This window comes from Oculina patagonica, chromosome 13 (genome assembly GCF_052425735.1).
Source record: "Oculina patagonica isolate OP01 chromosome 13, crgOcupat, whole genome shotgun sequence".
In the NCBI taxonomy this organism is placed as follows: Eukaryota; Metazoa; Cnidaria; class Anthozoa; order Scleractinia; family Oculinidae; genus Oculina; species Oculina patagonica.
In genome coordinates this window covers 27,618,993-27,641,639 of record NC_135770.1, presented here as the reverse complement: position 1 = coordinate 27,641,639, position 22,647 = coordinate 27,618,993, and the positions used below count along the sequence as shown (strand labels likewise).

The following is a 22,647-nucleotide window of genomic DNA, read 5'->3' as shown; positions in this document are numbered from 1 at the left end:
AAATTTCGGTTTTCAAATCAGCTTTCATCCCATCCAAAAAGGTAAAAAAACAATTCTATATGTTCGTTTTTGAACTGCTGCGCGAAAGAAAGTTAAGTGGTGAACAATAAAAACGATAGAGTGTTTTGTCTCGGATTTATCGGTCTGATAGTTGCCCCTTGGAAATTTGATGTTCTTAATTAAAACTAGGAAATTGGCCCTCGAAGCTTCGTTTAAGCTTCTCGTGCTAATCATTTGTTTTAAGAACGTCAAATTTCCGCGGAGCAGCTGTCAGCTGATAGTTCCTTGACAGAAACACTCAATTGTTTAAATAGAAAACAATAGCAGAACCAATCAGACTAACGGATTTCCAAAGTTCTTCTATAAAGGTAGATTAAAATGTCAACAGCTGGTAAGGGACGGACCATTATTTTCTTAGAGGTAGGGGGGGGATGAAAAATTTTCCTCTGCAAACTTTTTTTTTTTAGTTTATGCACCTCTGCAAACATTTTTTTCGAAATTCTTACTAATTTTTGTTACACATATCGTGTTTGCAAACAATTTATTTTGTCTTTTCAGGCCCTGCAAACAATTTTTTTCAATATTTTTCATCCCCCCCCCCCCCTCCCCCCTCCAAAAAAATAATGGTCCGTCCCTAACAAAGCCGGCGCGAGTTTATAGCGACAGGCATTGTTGTGCTTGCTTGCGTGACATCAGTTACATCCACGACAACAGGAGACCGTCAAGAAGCCTTGAGGGCAAGTGACAAGTGAAAACGTATCTCGCTTTTACCAGTAACATATAGCAATTTACAGATCAAAAGTTTCATCTGATGCCACTGCTTTAGAAAAGGACAATCTGAAATAGCTAACATGGCTGTTTGTTGCCGTAACATTTCTTCTTACAAGCAAGACAGCATTTGGTCGTGGTTTATTTGTTTCTGTACGACTACACGCATGATTGTAACAATTGGACTTACCTTCGCTCTCGGTGTACTTTTGCCGGTTTTTATGGATTATTTCGAAGAAAGCCGCGAAAAAGCAGGTAAGTCTCATATTTATCGCATCTGAGTGCACTTGCGCCCGCTAATATAATCATGCATTTTCATTTAATTTTGTATGCAGAAATCATAATTCTTTTGTTAAGCCGACGTTCAGTAGGCAGGATGAGGTTTCTTATTTTTTTCTGATCTGGAACATTGTTGATCGTTTTTGTTTCGAGTTCACACAGAATTCGCAGGGTACTTTGGTTTTCCTCGGGTTTTGCAATATGTTTAAATGGGAACAACAAATACAGGTGATACAGCTAATTCAGCGCCATAAATATGAAGGGTAAATCATGAATAAATTTCCGTGTGTTAAATAGCAGACAGTGAATAGAGGTCACACAGCGAGATTTCTGAAAACATACGTGATAGAAAGGGGCTATGTCACGCAAATTTACGCAATTTCGGCACTGACCAACTGGTCATAGAATTAACTGAAATATCACAATAACGGTTTAAAACTGTAGAAGAACTCAAAAGAAACAAAGAAAGTCCAAAAAGGGGCATCGACTCTCTTCAAGTTTATCTCAATTTGTATGAAAGTGTCATTTACAATGCTCGAAAATCATCCTTGTTTGTTACCGTATTTTTTCGATTAAGCGCCATGGGCGCTTATTAAATTTTTGGACCTTGGGAGTGGGCGCTTAGTCGAGGTGGGCGCTTACTCGAGGCTGGGCGGTTATTAAATTTTCACCATTTCTCGCAAGAAGTAAGTTCATTTTACAACAAAACGGTGCATAATAATAAAACATTAATCTTCGAGGAAGTCTCTTAGTAGTACTTAGTCAATTCAATGTCAATTTCAATAATAATCAAAGTACTCTTCTTGTACACTTCAGTATTTTATTAAGATTTTTAAGGGGGTGGGGGATGGGCGCTTATTCGAGGCTGGGCGCTTATTAACTTTTCCTACCTGTAGGGTGGGCGCTTATTCGAGGTTGGGTGCTTAATTGAATAAATACGGTATGAAGCCTTGATTTTACCAGTAAATAACTTTTGCTCTGCCAATTTGAAGTTAACAGCTCTTGATTAACGAAAATAAATAAAGTTACCTGAAATACCGTGACCTAGCCTCTTTAACTTGCTAATTTAGGCCTGATTTCAGAGATTTCAGAGCTTTAGGCCTGATTTCAGAGAGTTCTTGGCTAACTAGTGGGATATTTGATCGCAGATTCACTTTCTTAACAAGATCTGTTCTCTACCAGCAGGAACAATTTCTGCATGTTTTACCAAAATAATGAACATTTGTTTGCAAATATGTGCGTCAAAGTTCCTGGCTATACCCGAGTCAACAGGGGAGAATAATTCCAACAGGGCCATGGATCACGCCCGGGGGGGGGGGGGGGGTACTCCAAAAAGTTTTATACGGGGAGGCTCCGCCCCAAGTTCTAACCCCTTACCCTTTTATATACCATTTTTGTCAGAAATTGTACCCCTTTCGTATACCTATAACTGAAAAAAGGTACCCCTTTCATATACCTAAGAGACATGGCATGGATCTTCAAAAGATGAAAAAAAAAATCTCAGTGTTACACGGAAACTTTAAATAATGGTCCAGGCTCGTTATAAATTACCACCTAGTGTACTAAAACTCTCGACGAGTGTCTCTGGCCATGTGTGGAAAGGGTCGGAATGAATTACAACTTGAAAATTTCCGGCGGAAGTTTTCAGGTCCTCTCTTTTTTTTTTTTACAAAATACGCTACGGTTGATATCTTCCTTTTTGTGTTCTAGAATTATTTTCTAAACAAGAAGAAGTAAATGCACCACAGATCCGACAAAAACAATCAAACTTCTCGTGATACTTCCCCTTTTAGCACCAAGTTTAGATTGCGACAGTATGACAAAAATAAAATGCCCCCTTACCGGTTAATTTTGTTGTATAATTTGGTGGTAAATCTCGCGAATTTAATTTGACGGACTTTTTGGGAGTATGTTATTGTAGCGTATATTTCCAAAACGCGAAAAACTCGAAATTAAGTACGCGCGCAAAATTCTAAGTACCTAAAACTATTTCTTGGAAACTGGGGATAATTAAGGATGGTGGTTCTTTAAGGTGGTGGCAAACGAGGACACATTGTTGCTCATGATGTTTCTTGGGTGGGCAAATGTTCACCGAAAACAGGGAAACATATGTTGCAGGCACAAAATGTTTCTGACCAAAATCAGAAACGTTTTTTGTGTCTCGGACACAAATTTTGTGTCCACAACAAATAATTTTTGCACGGACAAACGGGGACTTTGTGTCCGCAACATTGTGTCCTCGTTTGCACCTACGAGTAATGACACAAATCGGATCACTGCTCTAGTTGCAGGGACCAGGCTTTTTATCAACTTAGTAGAGGGGGATAAAAAAAAGGTTAAGTCTGTGTCCGAGCCAAGTGGCCCATATATACAGCCGGAGCTTATCCCGGTTTCCGTAGCATTAAGCGACTGAGAGTATGATGGATGCCAGTCCATCGCAGGGTTACCCCCCAGCAGTAAATTCGCCGGTACCCATTTATACACCTGGGTGGAGAGAGGCACTGTGAGAGTAAAGTGACTTGCCCAAGAACACAACGCAGCGCCCCGGCCAGGGCTCGAACCCGGGTCCGAGGAAGCGCACGGTTATATCAGAGACGCAAGCAATTTGGTTGAACTGGCGGAGGATGAGAAAGGGCTTGGGGCGAGGCGATTGCGCAAATTCTCGATCGCGCGATACTCTTGTCTCGCCCCAATCCTTCGTCATGCGTCTTTTAAAACACTCGCCGAGCCTCGCACTCCCTTACTAAATTTCGAAAGAAAAACAGACTGCAAGCAGTCTAATGTTTTAAATTCTCTAATGAGTTTGAAGTAACAGAGATTTTTCCGTTTGTGTTGTAGCGTGGGTTTCATCTGTTGCCGTTGGCAGTTCATGCATTGTTGGACCCATAACAGGTGCCTTCCTTAACAGATTTGGGCTGAGGATTTCCGCCACATTTGGATGTCTGTTGTGTTCAGCTGCGCTAGCACTGGGTTCTTTCGCTCCCAACATCATCATCCTCTACATTGCATTTAGTGCACCCTTTGGTTTGGGACTGTCCCTTGTTTACGTTACTTCAACGGTGATTGTTACTCATTACTTCACTAAAAGAAGATCACTCGCTCTTGGGTTAGTGATCGCCGGCCAAGGACTGGGGACAATGATTCTTGGCCCTACTCTGCAAGCGCTTGTGGACGTTCTTGATTGGAGAACCACCTTCCGTGTTTTTGCTGGGATTGTGGCCGTGACATCTCTCACTGGATGTTTTCTACATCAAGGGGCATCACCTTCTGATGATCATGAAAAGGCCCGTCCTAAGAAATTCAGATTTAACCTGTCTTTATTAAAGAATCGCACCGTCCTTATTTTGCTGGCAACAATACCAGCCTACTCAACTTCTCGCATGGTGCCATACGTGCATCTTGTAAGTACGGGGCTATATTTTTGTTGTCCCGATAGCAAGCAAATATTTCTCCAAGGGGTGAGGGAGTAAGGAATACCTGTATAGCACCGATGCCGATTCAGTAAGTCGTATCTATTAGAGCCGGGTGCATATATTCAGTTTAAATATTTAAGCTGTACGGGAGAAGGTATCTTATACTTGAGTCACTCCCACAATGCAAAGGGCTGGTACTTTTTTTTCTGGTTTACTATAGATTTTCTTTTTTCTTCGCCCCAAAGTCTTTAAAAAAAAAACAAAAAAAAAAAAAAAAAAAAAAAAAAAAAAAAAAAAAAAAAAAAAAAAAAAACAAAAAAAATCGTCAAACCTGGACATAAGTGGGTACGTCACTTTTGATATAGGATACTTTTTACACAGAAGAATGGCGCTCGTCGGTCAGCATTCGCGGGCAACATTGCATTGTTACCCTCTGACGTCATAGATTTTGCAATGTTGCCCGCTTAGAGACTTTTGGCGGGTAACAACTTTTGTTGTTAGATGTCGGGTGACCTCGAATTAGCCAGTAAGAGCGCGCACTGTTGGGGAAACTTTTCTAGCTATATAAGAAATTATGTTATGTTTTATATTCTCAGATAAAACACTGTGATGATCTTGGTATTCCTGCTGACAAAAGCTCCACTCTGTATCTGTTTATTGGTATATCTGCGGCGTTAGGCCGTCTTGGAGGAGGTTTCCTGTGCGATTTAAGGTACATCAAGACACTCCGTCTCTTTCAAGCCGCTACCTTCATCATGGGAGCCTCCACAATGTTACTTACCCTGGCAAACACCTATCCTGCATTGGTGGTGTATGTCATTATTTTCAGTATGGCAGATGGAATGATGGTATCAACGTTTTTTGTCGAATGCCTGGAGATTGTGGAGGAATGGCAAAGAGCCTCAATAGTTGGATTTAACTCTTTGGTTGGTGCACCGTTTCTTTTGTGCAGTCCTCCTTTAGCAGGTGAGTATGGAACAGACAGACAGACAGACAGACAGACAGACAGACAGACAGACAGACTGACTGACTGACTGACTGACTGACTGACTGACTGACAGACAGACGGACAGACTGACAGACAGACAGACAGACAGACTGAGAGACACAGACAGAAAGACAGACAGACAGACAGACAGACAGACAGACAGACGGACGGACGGACGGACGGACGGACGGACAGGCAGACAGACAGATAGACAGACAGACAGGTAGGTGGGCAGGCAGTCTGACAAACATTTCGTAGCTGAGATCCTTAAATCAAAAGCCCTTACCTTAGCTAAAATTGTAAGATTTCAAAATATTAATTTCGCCTTTTTTCTTTTTGTTCTTTTAGGCCTTATGGCTGACAAACTTGGTAACTACTTTGCCGCGTTTCTAATGGCTGGTGGTTTTGGAGTCATTGCCTCCATCATTCCATTTTTTCTTCTGTGCGTTAAGAGAGAACCAGAACAACTCGTTGATCATGATATCGAGTTGAAATTAGACGAGGTACAAGGTGAAGATATTGACATCGACGAAGAGGAACCCAAACCCAGAAGTTTTTCACGGATATCAGCCATCATAAACCGCACTGATCGTCAAAGATCGACATCTTTCATTACGGCCATGGAAAGTCCACTTTATTAACTCAGTCAACTGAGTCTTTATTAACTATGTCACAAAGTTGAATGGGGAGGAGAAGGGAGTGTGGACAGAAAAAGGAAAGGAGTTCGACTCAAATTCGTCCCCAGTCGTCTTCATATAGCACGCGGCAAAGATACAACGGAGGGATAGATGGGTACCGAGAAAGGGAGAGCAAGGGGAGAAGTGGGTAGGGAGAAGGCTCCCCCACCCTCGCGCGCGTGCTTCTCCCTTTGCCGCATGCTAAGTGAAGACGATTGGGGACGAATCAGCTCCAGTTGTGCTGGGGTCTACATCCCTTTCACATTTTACTTATCCTGTGGGTTCCACTCTAGTGCTCTCTTGACAACATGTCCATCTGGTGATTTTGGCCCAAAAATTATTCACGTATGTTTTGATAGGTGAACGTATGCTACAGAGTTTCAGGCAGAACGAATTACATGTAAACCTTGTTTGAATAGGTAGTACGCCTGCTTAATGTTGCTTTTTTCATGACTGAGGGAACAGTCTAAACAGTTTTTACCGTGTATAATTAACATTTCCAGTAGCTAATAGCTCTTCTTTGGCAATTTTGCTCAATTGGATCGATGTGACACAACACCATCTATTACCCTTAGATTTAAGTTTAAAAGAATGCTTATTAGGGAATCGATAGTGCCATGACAACGATAAGCAGAAAATCTCGATATTAGCAAAACTTGAATTTTGCGCAATCAAGATTTCTGTTACCAATCAGCGGAAACGACGGTGCATTGCCACTAAAATATGTAAAGTAAGAATAAAAACATTATGTATGATCAGGAGCCCATTAGTATGATTTATTTCGAATAAATGGCAAAAACATTTCCAACCATAGTTTTTGCATTACCTTTTTATAGAAATAGACGCTGTTAACACGAATTCTCAAACTTGGGTGACGTCTTCGTTTTCGACACATCCTTGCGTGACGACCCAAATAACGACGAATAACGTGACACACAATCGTGCTATACTGCCACACTCAGGCTAAATCGTGCTTGAATGAGGCCCTGTTAGGGTAATTCCGCAGGCGACACGGCTCTGGGCGACATGAGGACTGATGACGACGAACGAGGTGCTCCCGGCGACAGCGACGAAAAAATCGACAGCGACATTAATTCACTCCTTTCTCTTTGTCCGGCTCAATGGAAACACGTCTTGCTCTTCAGTTTTTCTTCTGGGGGGCGCCCCCCCCTACGAGTTGTCCCTTCGGCGTTCCAAAACCTGCAACGCTGTCCCAAATTCTCCTCTTCCCAACAATCTATGGTCACGATGGGAATATTATGGTGACAAAATTATGAGACGCATTATTCGTTTATCACTCCGGACTAGAACATTTCGTACATTATCAGTGGCTATGGACAAATTAGAATTCGGACAGCGACATGCGAACCTTTTGAATTGCGACGTGAAAGATTTGAAATTCAGACGGGGGACATGAAGACCCCCCCTAACAGGGCCTCTTGAATGTTACTTGTATGACATGGCGTATGTTGGTTGTTTCTTGCATGCTGCAAAATTGGGCAGACACAACTTGAGAAGTGAAATATACTCGAAAACTGTTTTAACATGGTCCTTTGTCGCTGTAACGTTTCTTCTTACAAGAAAGATAGCGTTTGGTCGTGGTTTATTTGTTTATGTACGACAACATGCATGATTCTAACACTTGGATTTGCTTTCGCTCTTGGTGTACTTTTCCCTGTTCTCATGGATTCTTTTGAAGAAAGCCGAGAAAGAACAGGTAAGAACGGCACATATTACAAACGATAGTTGAAAATGCTGTAAGACTTTTTAAATATAGCATAAATTTGACATTGTTTTGCCAAGGTCAGGAGTCATATTCGGACTCTCTCGAATTGTTGAATGTATTTTTAAAAAAAAGTGCAATCTCGATATAGAACGCATGCTGAAAAATTGGAGACTAGGTAGTTAGGTCTCGATGTCAGAAAATTAAACAAAATGTAAAAAAGTTGGTGCAAACAAGCAAGCAATGAACATTTGTCACGCAATCCCGCGAAAATCGATCATGATCAAAGTCAACCCAACAAGTAACACACCACGGAAGAGATGTAACGGCATCAGTTTAAATAAACACTTTTATGTGTTAACAACCGTATTACCCAACGGATTTCTCAGACGACGGACTTGGGCAGCCTGTGAAATAGAAGTCAGATAATAAAAGTGAATTAGTTAGTTATTAATTAATTTATTTATTTATTTATTTATTTATCTAGGGGCAACCTCACAAACAAGATAGTTGCAATGCGGTTTTTTTTTATTTTCGTAGTGGGTAATGAATTTATTAAATATTGTTTCACTGTTATTGACTCTCCAAGACCATGTTTCCAGTAAGAAAAATAACATGCACGCCACATTAGTGAAAAGGTAGACAAGAGCAGTACTGCTTTTTCTGGAAGTGCCAAATGAATTGCAAACAAGAGGCTACCCTAATACCAAACTGGGAACAAAGCCCGTTTATGGAGACAATACGGAGCAGAATATTATTTTTTTATGTGTACCAGTGTGAACGTCAGAGTTTGGAGGGGTGCATTTCTCTAAAAATGCACGGTGGTGGTCCTACATCACTTACCATTTTTTTATCACTGAGGACAGCAAGGGCGTCCTTCTCGTCACCAAAGGTGACGCGAATTGTGTATTCTTGGTTTTCATGTTACGTCATAAAATTCTGAAATCAAAATTCACTAGGCCTTCTAAATTTTCGTTGTCATTAGGCGAAAGATAAACTAAAAATATATATTTTTGCAAATTTCCAGATCGATGAGTTCTCCGTCGTATGTGACATCAAGCTGAGTGCCGTGACAAAGCTGTTTTGTTTGAAAAAAGGCCTTTCCTTTCCATTTTGTGCTGATTGAACATTTCAGATATACTAAGTGGTGTTAATGTGAAAGTGTACTAGCTCTTAAGCCAAGGATGGCCGCCGTTGTAAACAGAATTGAGTTCCAGATGGTTTCTTTGACATCACGGCGGCCATTACTGTGTCCCTCGGCAGGACACAGTTATGGCGGCTCCATACTAAGCTTTATAAATTTGCGTGGAAAGTTTCGGAAAATAATTCGCGAACGGTACACCACACAGACCCGAAACTTGGAGAAATTGTTTATCTATTTATCATCTATAATATTTGAAATTCATAGCTTCTGTAGTTCAATGGTTTCGAATTTATTTTTTGATTGCGTGACAGTGAAAACCAGCAATAAGGGAAATGAACAACTAAAGTTTGAAACATAAGCGAGGTTTTAATCCCATAAGACAAACAACTAATTATAAGATGCAATTAAAGCCGGCGAGGTTAAGTTTTTGCTCACACTTTTCCAACAACTAAAGCAAATAAGCAAGACTTTTGCTCAATAAGCAAGACTTTTGCTCAGTAAGCAAACTTTTGCTCAATAAGCAAATTTTTGCTCAATAAGCGAGACTTTTGCTGGCGCATTAAACTTTTAGACAGTTAAATAAGCGAGACTTTTTTGTTAACCTTCAAAAGCCTTAATTTTTCAGCAAGGAAAAATGTGACTAGGAACACACTTTATTGTTTTTTTTTTCTTTTAATACATTTATACAAACGTTACGGCTTTTTATTGTTGTAAACAGTTTTTCGCAATGGTTTGCGAGCCTAGGCAGTCCTACCGTTCGGATTTGAACCAACGACCGGGGCTTACACAACTTCTGTAGAAATACTCTGTACCAACTGAGCTATCGTAACTTTGTACAGTACAGAGTATATATTTTATTTTGATTATTTAAATATTATATTCGGACACGCTTTAAAAAAAATATGTTTAATAACTCGGGTCTGAGTAAGTAAAACCCAAAAAATCGCTCTGTTTTAGCCTGTCATACAGAGATAATGTCCACCAAATTTCTCCTCTGCATATAGCGTCAATATTGAAGGGTAGCGAATGTTTATATATATGCAATTACAAAGCAATGTAAGGGCACGTTGCACAGAATTGCTAATTTCTCGACTCTTGAAAGATTCACACCAAAAACAAAAATGTAGGGATATTAAGAGTCATACAGAGATACTTCATGCCAAATTTAAGACTGAAAGGTGTAATATTCGAGCGGTAGAATTATTTAATCACAGAGATGATTTACATAATTACAGAGCAATGTATAGGTACACCACAGAATCACAAATTTGTCAACTCTTGAAAGATTTTTATCAAAGACAAAAATGTAGGGTTATTAAGAGTCAAACAAAGATACTTCATGCCAAATTTTGGACTGAAAAGTGTAATATTCAAGCCGTAGAATTATTTAATGGTACTTACTTAATTATAAACTAGTGGTAACCCGGGTGCGGCCACGCCCGTACTGACTGGTCCGAAAGTGCGTATGTTAGATGGCAGTGTCGATAAAGAAAGGCACGGTCACGCAGGCCGAACCAGTAAGATGATAGTGTGGTGTAGTCGAGCACGTGGTGTGGAGATCTGGGCGCTTGTATGTGTCCTCGGTCGTGCTGATATCGTCCGTTGTTTTTCTTGTTACAGCAAATTCAACAACACTATAAAAAAGTCTACAAATGTATATTTGCAATCTTCTTAAAAGCGTTGATCTTATTGAAAAAGTTAATTACTGATTTTTCGATTCTTATCTTCTTGGAGAAATTTTTCTCTTCCGGTGTTCGACAACTTCGTGTGGCACATTTTTCGCGTTCCGTCGTTCTTAGTGGAGAAAAAATTTCTTCCTTTCGCCTTATACGTGGCGCGCACGCGTAAAACGCAATCCGCTGGTCATGTCGAAGGGTGCGGGCCTCTCTGGGTCCGCAACAGAGCAGTGGGCTGTTGAACAGAATTGCTAATTTCTCGCTCTCGAAAGGTTTTCATGAAAAACAAAAGTGTAGGGTTATAAAGAGTCACACAGAGATACTTCATGCCACATTTTAGACTGAAAGGTGTAATATTCGAGCCGTAGAATTATTTAATCGTACTTAATTATTTAATTTTATTTATTTTATATCTTGTTTGTGTAATTATTATCTATCTCTCTGTTGTGTTGCAGCGTGGGCTTCGTCTATCATACTTGGTGTTTGTTTGATCCTTGGTCCTGTTGTGAGTGCACTCCTCAACAGATTTGGATTTCGAATAACTACCATATTAGGATGCCTGTCATGTTCTGTTGGCCTTTTAGTGGGTTCCTTTGCTCCCAACATCATCGTCCTCTACATTGCCTTTAGTTTTCCATTTGCTTTGGGCGTATCGTTTGTCTACGTTTCTGCGCCGATTATTGTAACTCATTACTTTACTAAAAGAAGACCCTTTGCTCTTGGGATCGTAACAGCAGGTCAAGGATTGGGAACAATGATTCTTGGTCCTACTCTTCAAGCGCTAGTGGACGTTTTTGATTGGAGGAATACATTCCGTGTGTTTGCTGGAATTTTGACTGTGGCATGTCTCACTGGATTTTTTCTTCATCAAAATACATCATCTTCTGTTGACCAGAATAGGGTTCCTTCTATTAAATTAAATATCTCGATATTAAAAAACTCTACTGTTATAATTCTTGTGATAACAGCTGGAGTCTACGAATTCTCTCGTATGGTGCCATACGTGCATCTTGTAAGTATTACAATGACCGTTTTCCCGACCTACCATATATCCCTCTTACTCTTTTATAAACCCCTCTTTTAAAACAGAGCCAAAACCTGACACGCATATTTACATTTTCAGATCAAACACTGTGATGATCTTGGCATTTCTGCTGACAAAAGCTCCACTCTATATCTGTTTATTGGCATATTTGCCTCATTGGGCCGTCGGCTTGGAGCAGGATTTTTCTGCAATATGAAATGCACAAACAGTCTTCGACTGCTTCAAACAGCAGTCTTTTTTATGGGAGCTTCCACAATGCTACTGACGCTAGCAAAAACCTATCCTGCATTGGTAGTGTATGCTATTACGTTTAGTATGGCAGATGGAATGATGGTAGCGACTTTCATCATTGAATGCATGAATATAGAAAACGTGGAAGAATCGAAACGAGCCTCTGCATTCGGTTTCGCTTTGATGTTTTCCGGGATATTAGCTTTGAGCAGTCCGCCTTTATCAGGTATAGATGTTTTTTTTTTCATGTGTGCTTAGCTTTTATGGTGATTCACATTTTTCTTCTTCTTCTTCTAGGGTTGATGGCTGATACGTTTGGTAACTACATTGCCGCGTTTCTAATGGCTGGTGGAGTTGGAGTTGTTGGTTCCATCATTCCATTCACTCTTTCTTGTTTTAAAAGAGAATCAGAACAGAACATTGGACCATAACTTGACTGGCGAGTTAAGGGAATAGGGACAAAGTGAAAATGTCAATGTAAAAAAACAAAAACAAAGAAAAACAAAACGGCGAAAATCGTTTCATCAGGGGTCGCGCGCAGCGAAATTATGTATTATATGTAGTAGTACTTCTGAACAATACTCCTGTGACCATAACGCTACCAGGAGAGGCCCACGAACTGTTAATTGTTTGTATAGGTGCCCATAAAAGTGGTGTAATGGTATGTTTGTAATATAAAGAAATGTGCACGTGTGAGAATATCGAAAGGAACTTTTTCCGTAAAAATATCACAAGCAATGTTTACATTTAAACCCTTAATAAACGTAAATCTACCTCACTTGTGTATTTCGTCGTCTCCGCGTCTCAAAATAGGAGTTTGAGCGAGTTGAAGGGTTTTGCGTTGATCGTTACTACATTTTTAACGTGTAGTAAAGTCAAATAAATGAGTTGTTTGTAATAACTTCCGATAGAACTTGTAAGAAAAACAATGGTGCAGTTACAGCTATTTCGAGAAAGGTTGTCGGAAAAAAAAACACAAAACTGCACAAGCCAATCCCTAAAGGTAGTATGGGTAGACGTATTGAGCTACTGCACGTGTTGAATACTAATGAGATATAACAACAAAATAAGCGCAATTTTCAGGTTTTCTTTCTTTTCAGACATGTAGAAACAAGGTACGTTTAGAACCTCTAAAGTTCAGAAGAATTTTTCCTCACTCAAAGACATGCGACAGTAAATGTAAAGCTACAGATATAGGCCTCCTGAGAAGAAAAACAAATTCTCCACGTGCAAAAATACAAACTTGTAAATTTCCTCTAGGCCAATATGCAAAATTCCAGTGAATACCCAGACCACCTTTCGGTCTTGTCGCGTGCACTTTGATGTTTTTTTTTTTTCCGACAACCTTTCTCGAAATAGCTGTATACATCAGTTAAAAACCAACAGAGGCCACCCAATCTGGCTACCTCCTTTCTCTCTTTCTCTCTCTTCAGGACCCAGAGTGCCTGGTGACACATGGGGCTTCCGTCAGGGATCTCCACATTTGCCGGTCCTCTGCCTGTTGTCTTGCTGCTTCCATTGTGAGGCCACGCTCCAACAAGTCTTTCTGCACTGTTCTTCTCCAGGTCTCCTTAGGCCTACCTCTGCTACGCTTTCCTTGAGGTGTCCATCTCAATGCAACCCTTGGCACTGAGTCTGCTCTCATCCGTAGGGCATGTCCCAGCCATCTCCACCGTCTCTTTTGCACAACAATTGAAACTGGTTCAAGTTTGCATGATGACAATAGGTCTTTGTCGCTGATCTTGTTTGGCCAAAAGATGCGTTTGATGCGCTGGAGGCATTTAGTCTGGAAGACGTCCAGCTTCCTTGAAATTTCCTTGGTCACTTTCCAGCATTTACTACCATACAGTAGAACCGATAGCACATTGCTCTTAAATATCCTGAGCTTGGTTTACATGGTGAGTTTGGTAGATCTCCAAACTGGATTCAGGAGTCAAAAGGCCTGGTTTGCCTTGGATAGTCGGGTCGATACATCCTTCCCACTGTCGCCATCAGTAGAGACTTTGCTTCCCAAGTAGGTGAATTCATTCACTTCCTCTAATTGCTGGTTGTTGATTGTAACCGGTTGGTTTTTTGTGGTGTTCAGTTTCATCAGTTTTGTCTTCCTAACATTCTCTTGGTTGTCATTATGGCGGTTGGATAGCAGGCCAATATCTTCTGCAAAATCCAGATCTTCGAGCGTTGTGGTAAGTGTCCATTGGATCCCTCTCTTCTTGCCAGCTGTTGTTCTCCTCATAAGCCAGTCCATGGCCAGGAGGAAGAGGAATAGAGATAAGATGCATCCTTGTTTAACCCCTGTCTCAACTCTGAAGCTGTCGGTCAGATGTTGCCCGCATACCACTTTGCACTGAAAGTCTTCGTACAACATCCTGATGATGTTAACAATCTTCCGAGGAAAACCATAGCTTCGAAGAATGATCCACAGCGACTCGCAATTCAAGCTATCGAAAGCCTTCTCAAAGTCGATAAATAGCACATAGAGGTTGCTGTTCCATTCTATGGATTGCTCAAGGATTTGCCTGAGGGCAAAGATATGATCTATGCATGACCACCCTTTTCTGGAACCGGCCTGCTCGTTTCTGATATTCTCTTCCACAGTCGCAGGAATCATATTAAGCAGAATACGACAGAAGAGTTTGCTGGTAATAGAAAGAAGCGTGACGCCCCTCCAATTCCCGCTAAGATCTCCTTTCTTCGGCAGTGGTATAATAAGCCCTGTTTTCCAACCCTCTGGAATTTGCTCCGTGTCCCATGCATTTTGCAATATCAGACACAAAAACCTGGCAGTTTCTTCACCACTGGCCTTCAGCATTTCTGCACACACTTCATCCTCCCCTGGTGCCTTCCCGTATCTCAACTTCTTGATTGCTTGTTTCACCTCTTCCACTGTGATGGGGTCTGTGGGTATGTCGATGTACTCGACCCTTTCAGGTATGTCTGATGTTTGCAGTGGTACTGGTCTGTTAAGGGTTGTCTCAAAGTGCTCTTTCCACCTGTTGATTTTCTCACTTTCCCCTTGATTAACCTGCCATCGACAGTTTTTACTGGCTTATCTTGGCTGGTTCCATAGTCTCCTCTCATTTTCTTGGTGGTTTTGTACAGAGTCCTCATGCCATTGTTTTTTGCTGCCGTCTCAGCTTCCATGGCCAACATACCCACAGACCCCATCACAGTGGAAGAGGTGAAACAAGAAGTTGAGATACGGGAAGGCACTAGGGGAGGATGAAGTGTGTGCAGAAACGCTACCTTCATCATGGGAGCCTCTACAATGTTACTTACCCTGGCAAAGACCTATGCTGCATTGGTGGTGTATGTCCCTATTTTCAGTATGGCAGATGGAATGATGGTATCAACGTTTTTTGTCGAATGCCTGGAGATTGTTGAGGAATGGCAAAGAGCCTCAATAGTTGGATTTAACTCTTTGGTTGGTGCACCGTTTTGTTTTGTGCAGTCCTCCTTTAGCAGGTGAGTATGGAACAGACAAATAGTCAGACAGACAGACTGACTGACTGACTGACAGACAGACAGACAGACAGACAGACAGACAGACAGACAGACAGACGGACGGACAGGCAGACAGGCAGGTGGGTAGGCAGTCTGAAAAACATTTCGTGGTTGAGATCCTTAAATCAAAAGCCCTTACCTTAGCTAAAATTGTAAGATTTCAAAATATTAATTTCGCCTTTTTTCTTCTTGTTCTTTTAGGCCTTATGGCTGACAAACTCGGTAACTACTTTGCCGCGTTTCTAATGGCTGGTGGTTTTGGAGTCATTGCCTCGATCATTTCATTTTTTCTTCTCTGCGTTAAGACTGAGAGAACCAGAACAACTCGTTGATCATGATATCGAGTTGGAATTAGACGAGGTACAAGGTGAATTTATTGATCATATTGACGAAAAGGAACCCAAACCCAGAAGTTTTTCACGGCTATCAGCCATCATAAACCGCACTGATCGTCAAAGATCGACATCTTTTATTACGGCCATGGAAAGTCCACTTTATTAACTATCAGTCAACTGAAGCTTTATTGATAAAGTCACAAAGTTGAATGGGGAGGAGAAGGGATTGTGGACAGAAAAAGGAAAGGAGTTCGACTCAAATTCATTACAGTTTGAATTTTTAGCAGGTTTTTAAACTTAAAAGTGTATAATAGACTCAAACAGCTCCACTACGAAAATTGATTGCAGATATGATTTCTTGATGTACACTCTTTTGCGTAATTATATAAGAACCTTTTTGGAAGCTTGAATTTCGAGGATGAAAGAAAGTAACGTACCCAAGGATAAAATTTGGGTAGGAATAATTTTATATTTTTCAAGTTTAGAGAAAAATTACAAAGATCTGGAAGTGGTTTGCTTAAATCCAACCTGACCGACAGTACCTAATAGCTCCTAATAGCTCTTTAGCAGTGAAACAACACCATGTTTAAACCTTAGATATAAGATTTAAAGTTTAAAAGAACCAAAAACATTACTTTTCTCCTTACGTGTATGGGCACTAAAGAGGTCGTTTACTACTTACAGTTTTACAGTTCGCGTTGAAGCTCTCAATTTTTGCTCTAACAAGCAAATATGGTCCTTTTATTATTTTAGTCTTGTTGCAGTTAGCAAAGGTTTGTTGCATTATGCAAAGGTTTAGCTTTATTGTCTCAGAATTACTGGTGTCATGTTACTTTGACTCTCTACAGAGAGGACACCTCTCTAAGACGGACAGCTGCGGCCGGTCCCGAAGGTGTCCGACTTAGAGAGAGTTAATTGACTGTATGTAAAGTAAGAATAAAAAATTCTGTATGATCGGAAGCCCATTAGTATGATTGATCTCGAATAAATTGCAAAAACATTTCCAACCATAGTTTTGCCTTACCTTATTATAGGAAATATACGCTCTTAACACGAATTCTCAAAATTCGAGTTAAAAGGACACTGACAGCAGTTTCACTTCAAAAACTCAAGAGCCTAAAGACATATGGAAACTACAAATAGTGGTCCCATACAAAATTGGGCAGACACAACTTACGCACTGAAATATTCTCGAAAACTGTCGTGCAACATGGGTCTTTGTTGCGGTAACGTTTCTTCTTACAAGCAAGACAGCGTTTGGTCGTGGTTTATTTGTTTCTGTACGACAACATGCATGATTCTGACAATTGGATTTGCCTTCGCTCTCGGTGTACTTTTTCCTGTTTTCATGGATTCTTTTTGTAATTGTAGCGTATATTTCCAAAACGCGAAAAACCCGAAATTAAGGTCGCGCAGGACCCTTGCAATCATTAGTATGTATTTATTTAAAGAGTATGCACGAACTGCCGGACGACTGAAGCCGACAACAAACGAAATATTCATGAGAATGTTTGTTTTTAAACTCTTTTGTACAAGTAATTACTAGTTATTTTTCTCAGCTTTGTGCCACGTGCGCTGGAACATAGGAAATTATCATAATTAGATTCGCAGCTTTGAATATATCACACGTTGTTGTAAACATTGATTCGGAAGGTATTCGGAAGCCTCAAAACCTGCAATTTTGTGTCCAAGTTTTCTCCGCCGATATAGAATTTCAAGAGTTGATTCGCGAGGAACATAAACTTGATGTACTCTATTGTGCTATGACTAGAGCGAATTTTTAAATTTCCTTCTAAAAATGAAGATAGCACGTTTCAAAGTTTAGATTTCACATTTTTGCTCTCTTAGAAGCCATTAACTTGTAGCAGTTTTTGAAATCGAAAATTTCGTTCTAGCCATAGCACAAAAGGGGTTTTGATTTACCTCTAAGCTATATAATCATTTAATTCGGTGCGCTGTGCTAGCTGAAAACTTGGACACAAAATCGCATTATCTGCAGTTAAACTTTTAAGGGCTTGAAACATCACAGACAACGATCATCTCTCAGTATAAGGACAATCATGATGTAATTCCATCATCCCCGAATATCCTTGTTAAATTTTAGAGGAATCAATGTTCAAAATGTAGTGAATTAAAGCTTTACAAGATAGAGAGGACAAGATAAAAGGACACTGACAGCAGTTTCACTTCAAAAACTCAAGAGCCTAAAGACATATGGAAACTACAAATAGTGGTCCCATTTTGTTTAAAATCACCATAAAAGTGTACTGAAGCGATAAACAAGTGATATTTTTGTGATGCCATCAGGGGCTTTACATTTTAACTTGAAAAGTCAGGCTGATTTTTTTAAGTTTTGTCCTTGTGGAAAGGAAAACAGTGTCCCTTTAATTTTTGCGAGCAGGAGCGTTGCGTGACGCCCCAAATAGCGACGAATTACGTGACACAGAACGTGACACACGATCGTGCTATACTGCCACACGCAGGCTTAATCGTGCTTGAATGTTACTTGTATGACATGGCGTATGTAGGTTGTTTCTTGCATGCTACAAAATTGGGCAGACACAACTTGCGTACTGAAATATTCTCGAAAACTGTCGTGCAACATGGGTCTTTGTTGCGGCAACGTTTCTTCTTACAAGCAAGATAGCGTTTGGTCGTGGTTTATTTGTTTCTGTACGACAACATGCATGATTCTAACAATTGGATTTGCTTTCGCTCTCGGTGTACTTTTTCCCGTTCTAATGGATTCTTTTGAAGAAAGCCGAGAAAGAACAGGTAAGATTATTATGTGTTAAAACCGATAACTGAAAATGCTGTAAATTTTTAGCATAAATTTGACCTCAGTGTTTGCCGGCCAAGGTCAAGGCCTTCCAAGGTGGAAGCCGTGTCGCAATGTCGTCCTGTCGCATGCTCTGAGGACCATTGTATCCTATCAGCTCCTATAAATTACCAAGGGCAGTAAATGTCGTTGTCGTTCTTCGCAGTGTAGCTAAATGCCGCCGAAGCTTCATATTTCCCTGTGTGCTTCTACATCCTCTAAAAAATAACGAAAGGATGGTTAGGATTGGCTTCCTTTTCTATTTTAAGCTCGCCGCAGTATCCATTCGATTGTGTTCGGTTATCGAACAAAATCGAACATCTATTTTGCTGTGAGTTCGATTTTCGAACCAATCGAACACAATTGAACTCAACTCGATTTCATTTTGTTTGGATTCCATCTCTTGATATGCAAATTAAGCAGGACTATAAATCAGGGGGACGGTGCACCGTACAAAATGTCCGCAATATAAACAAACAGGAGTTCAGTAATCGAACGTTCGATTGAGTACGATTGTCGATTTTGTTCGATTGACCAAATTTTATTGTGAGTACGATTATGTTCGATTACCAAACCCAATCGAACGATTGGTGCTCGATTGGGTTCGATTACCGATGAGATACGCTGGGTAAACATTTTTCGCATTTTCTTTTCACGAGAAACTGGTTTATCAGAATTCAACAACTGCGAACCTGTTTGGGGCATGGAAATTTTTCAAATTTGAGCTTTCAAAAATGCCATTTCGTTCACTCACCTTCGTACGATATTTATAGAATATTTACTTGCCATTTTCTAGCTATCGTTTGATAAATGCACGACTTTCAATCTTTTTTAGCGTTTATATTGAGTCGCTGTCGCATTTCAATGCCGCGATCATGTTGCTTGCATTGTTTAGAAATTCCTCTGTCGCCAAAACTCAGGGCTGCGTCAAAATGACGTCTTATGATGCCATATGACGTCACAGGCAACAAAAATAATGTCATCTTAAGTAAAGGGATTTTACTCAGTGCAAAATTATCTCCCTGAGCATTAATAAAACTAAATTAATATTAATTAATTAATTAATTAATTGATTAATTAATTCTCTATCTCACTGTTGTGTTGCAGCATGGGCTTCGTCCATCATAATAGGCGTTATGTGTTTCCTTGGTCCTGTTATGGGTGCACTCCTTAACAGATTTGGATTTCGAGTAACTACCATATTAGGATGCCTGTCATGTTCAGTTGGCCTTGCACTGGGTTCCTTTGCTCCCAACATCATCATCTTTTACATTGCCTGCAGCTTGCCCTTTGCTGTGGGCGTATCGTTTATCTACGTTTCTTCGCCGATTATTGTAACTCATTACTTCACTAAAAGGAGACCCTTTGCTCTTGGAATGGTTTCAGCAGGCCAAGGACTGGGAACAATGATTCTTGGCCCCACTCTTCAAGCGCTAGTGGACGTTTTTGATTGGAGGAATACATTCCGTGTGTTTGCTGGAATTTTGACCGTGACTTCTCTCACCGGATGTCTTCTTCATCAAAGGACATCATCTTCTGATGATCAAAATAGGGGTCCTTCCATAAAACTAAATATCTCCTTATTAAAGAACTCTACCGTTGTAATCCTTGTGATATCAGCTGGACTATATACATTCTCTCGTATGGTGCCATACGTACATCTTGTAAGTGTTGCACGCATTGGATAATTACTCGCCAGTGTCGTAAAACCAAAACCAAAGTAATCACTCTGGCCAATCACAAAGGACACAGACAATCCAGTAAACCAAATAAAACTCGAAGGAAATATACGTGTACCCGGAACGAAGCGCGGGAAAACGTGTGTGAGTGAGTCACAGTTGGTTTTAGTTTTACTTGTGATTGGAAGAGAAAGTGGCGCGAGTTTTTTAAACCAATCACTAAGCGTAGGGATGCTAAACCAAAACAAATGCAAATAAGTTTCACCTGGGGGCGGGTGTACTCAATCAATTTTTTTTATGGGGAGGCTCTACCCTGAAGTCCAAACTCTTAACCTTCATGTACCACATTGGCAGAAAACCGCTTGGTCTTTTGAGACCCCCCCCCCCCCCCCCCTCTCCCTCAAAATTCCCAATTGTTTCTGTGGGGTGTTTTTTGATGTGTTCTGAAAACAAACACAATGGCAATTTTCTCTACCTTCCCATTTATGTACCCCCTTATCCTTTTATAAACCCCCCATTTCAAAACAGACCCAAAACCCTAACAAGTATATTTACATTTTCAGATAAAACACTGTGATGATCTTGCCATTCCTGCTGACAAAAGCTCCACTCTATATCTGTTTATTGGTATATTCGCCTCACTTGGCCGTCTTGGAGCAGGATTTTTGTGCAATATGAGATGCACAAACAGTCTTCGCCTGCTTCAAGCAGCAGTCTTCGTTATGGGAGCTTCCACAATGCTACTGACGCTAGCAAAAACCTATGCTGCATTAGTAGTGTATGCCATTACGTTTAGTATAGCAGATGGAATGATGGTAGCGACATTCACCATTAAATGCATGCATCTGGAATGCGTAGAAGAATCGAAACGAGCCTCTGCATTCGGTTTCACTTTGATGTCTTCCGGAATATTAGCTTTAAGCAGTCCGCCTTTAGCAGGTATACGGATACAGTTGAACCTCACTAATACGGACACCTAAAGGACAGAGCCAGTTGTCCGTATGAGAGAGGTGTCCGTATTATAGAGGTCACCACTTTGACGTCACTTTTGACTTTATTGACAACTTACAGTATTTAGTATCTCGAAATGTTCTGCAACGCAATGCTGCAGGTAAAAAAGATAACACTAAGCACAAATCTGAAAACGTCTAAGATGAATAAAGCGTCACGTTGGTATTTTGTGTAACCACAAACAAGAAATTGCATTACGAACACAAAATATCATCGCCTGATCACCGAAGTGCCCGTAATAAAGAAGTTGTGTTAATATGAATTTGTTCCCTGGGCCGAGATTTAGTGTCCGTTGTGCGTATAAGAGAGAGTCCGTATTATAGAGGTTTTTTTCTATAAAAGAAAATATATGAGAAATTTGTTGGGACATCGGAGAATTTCCGTTATAAAGAGGTAGCCGTATGCAGAGGTTCGACTGTATTTGTTTCATTGTGTATGTAATTGGTTTTCATGGTGACTCACGTTTTTCCTCTTGTTCCAGGATTCATGGCTGATTCGTTTGGTAACTACATTGCCGCGTTTCTTATGGCTGGTGGAGTTGGAGTTGTTGGTTCGATTATTCCATTCACTCTTTCGTGTTTTAAAAGAGAATCGGAACAGAACATTGACCATAACCTGACAGACTTGATTGGTGGTGTAAGGGGTTAGGGACAAAGTGAAAATGTCCATGGAGAAGATGAAAAACAAAGCGGTGAACAATAACGAGATCGTCATGACCTGCAGAAAATATTGCTAATGCAGCTTAGTATGGTTTGGTTTCGCAAAATATTCAGTCTCATGATCTCTTCACAAGTCGTTCATTAGGGTCTTTTACCAAAATTTATGTCACCAAAACGCTACCAGGAAAGGTCCACAGGCATAAGAGCGATGTGACTGTTGGCGCGAAATATAAATAAATGTTTGATAATATCAATAGGGCTCATGGTCGTAAAAATATTATTGTAATGTCTACATTTAAGCTCAAATTAAACGTAATTTGGGTCGTCAACACCGACGACTAGATGTTGGGGGGGGGGGGGAAGAGAATTCTTATAAACGCCCGTTTAGCGGGCTGCGGGTCCGTGATATGACGAAGATTATCCCCAGTACTCTGAATATTCTCTTAATTTTCAGATCTGCATCTGTGGGCGTAAAGCGGTCAATTATAAACAAAATGGATAGAACTACTAAAATACCTAAAATGAATTGAAAAATTTTACAGCTATTATTTTTATATTAATATTATTTTTGTATTTTGATTTGTATAACGTTATAGTTGCCTAGATACTAGGGTTATTCTTTGTGCAATGTTATATGAAGTCGTCTGAAATTTAAAATTCTTAACAGCATATGGCTACCAACTGACGAGGTCTTCTG

The 22,647-nt window shown here is 40.3% G+C and overlaps 3 protein-coding genes across 5 annotated transcripts; all 3 read left to right on the top strand.

The window, feature by feature from the left end:
• The first annotated feature begins 699 nt into the window (after positions 1–699).
• Positions 700–16,350, top strand: LOC144636334 (monocarboxylate transporter 12-like). Of its 3 annotated transcripts, XM_078495521.1 has the most exons (5): positions 700–1,023; positions 3,886–4,448; positions 5,057–5,426; positions 5,797–6,102; positions 15,981–16,345. In XM_078495521.1, the coding sequence occupies exons 1-4, from the start codon at positions 852–854 to the stop codon at positions 6,087–6,089; spliced, it is 1,398 nt and encodes a 465-aa protein (XP_078351647.1). In that variant the 5' UTR covers positions 700–851; the 3' UTR covers positions 6,090–6,102; positions 15,981–16,345. The 3 variants fall into 3 exon arrangements, with proteins under 3 accessions (XP_078351647.1, XP_078351648.1, XP_078351646.1); XM_078495522.1 differs by lacking the exon at positions 5,797–6,102 and having other exon boundaries at positions 15,650–16,350; XM_078495520.1 differs by lacking the exon at positions 15,981–16,345 and having other exon boundaries at positions 5,797–6,933.
• LOC144636367 (monocarboxylate transporter 10-like) lies at positions 7,611–12,715 on the top strand. The gene is made up of 4 exons (XM_078495557.1): positions 7,611–7,842; positions 11,124–11,680; positions 11,792–12,170; positions 12,242–12,715. The coding sequence occupies exons 1-4, from the start codon at positions 7,671–7,673 to the stop codon at positions 12,373–12,375; spliced, it is 1,242 nt and encodes a 413-aa protein (XP_078351683.1). The 5' UTR covers positions 7,611–7,670; the 3' UTR covers positions 12,376–12,715.
• A 2,036-nt stretch (positions 16,351–18,386) lies between the features above and the next one.
• Positions 18,387–21,993, top strand: LOC144637327 (monocarboxylate transporter 10-like). The gene is made up of 5 exons (XM_078496451.1): positions 18,387–18,558; positions 19,709–20,265; positions 20,844–21,219; positions 21,773–21,922; positions 21,968–21,993. The coding sequence occupies exons 1-5, from the start codon at positions 18,387–18,389 to the stop codon at positions 21,991–21,993; spliced, it is 1,281 nt and encodes a 426-aa protein (XP_078352577.1).
• The last annotated feature ends 654 nt before the right edge of the window (positions 21,994–22,647 follow it).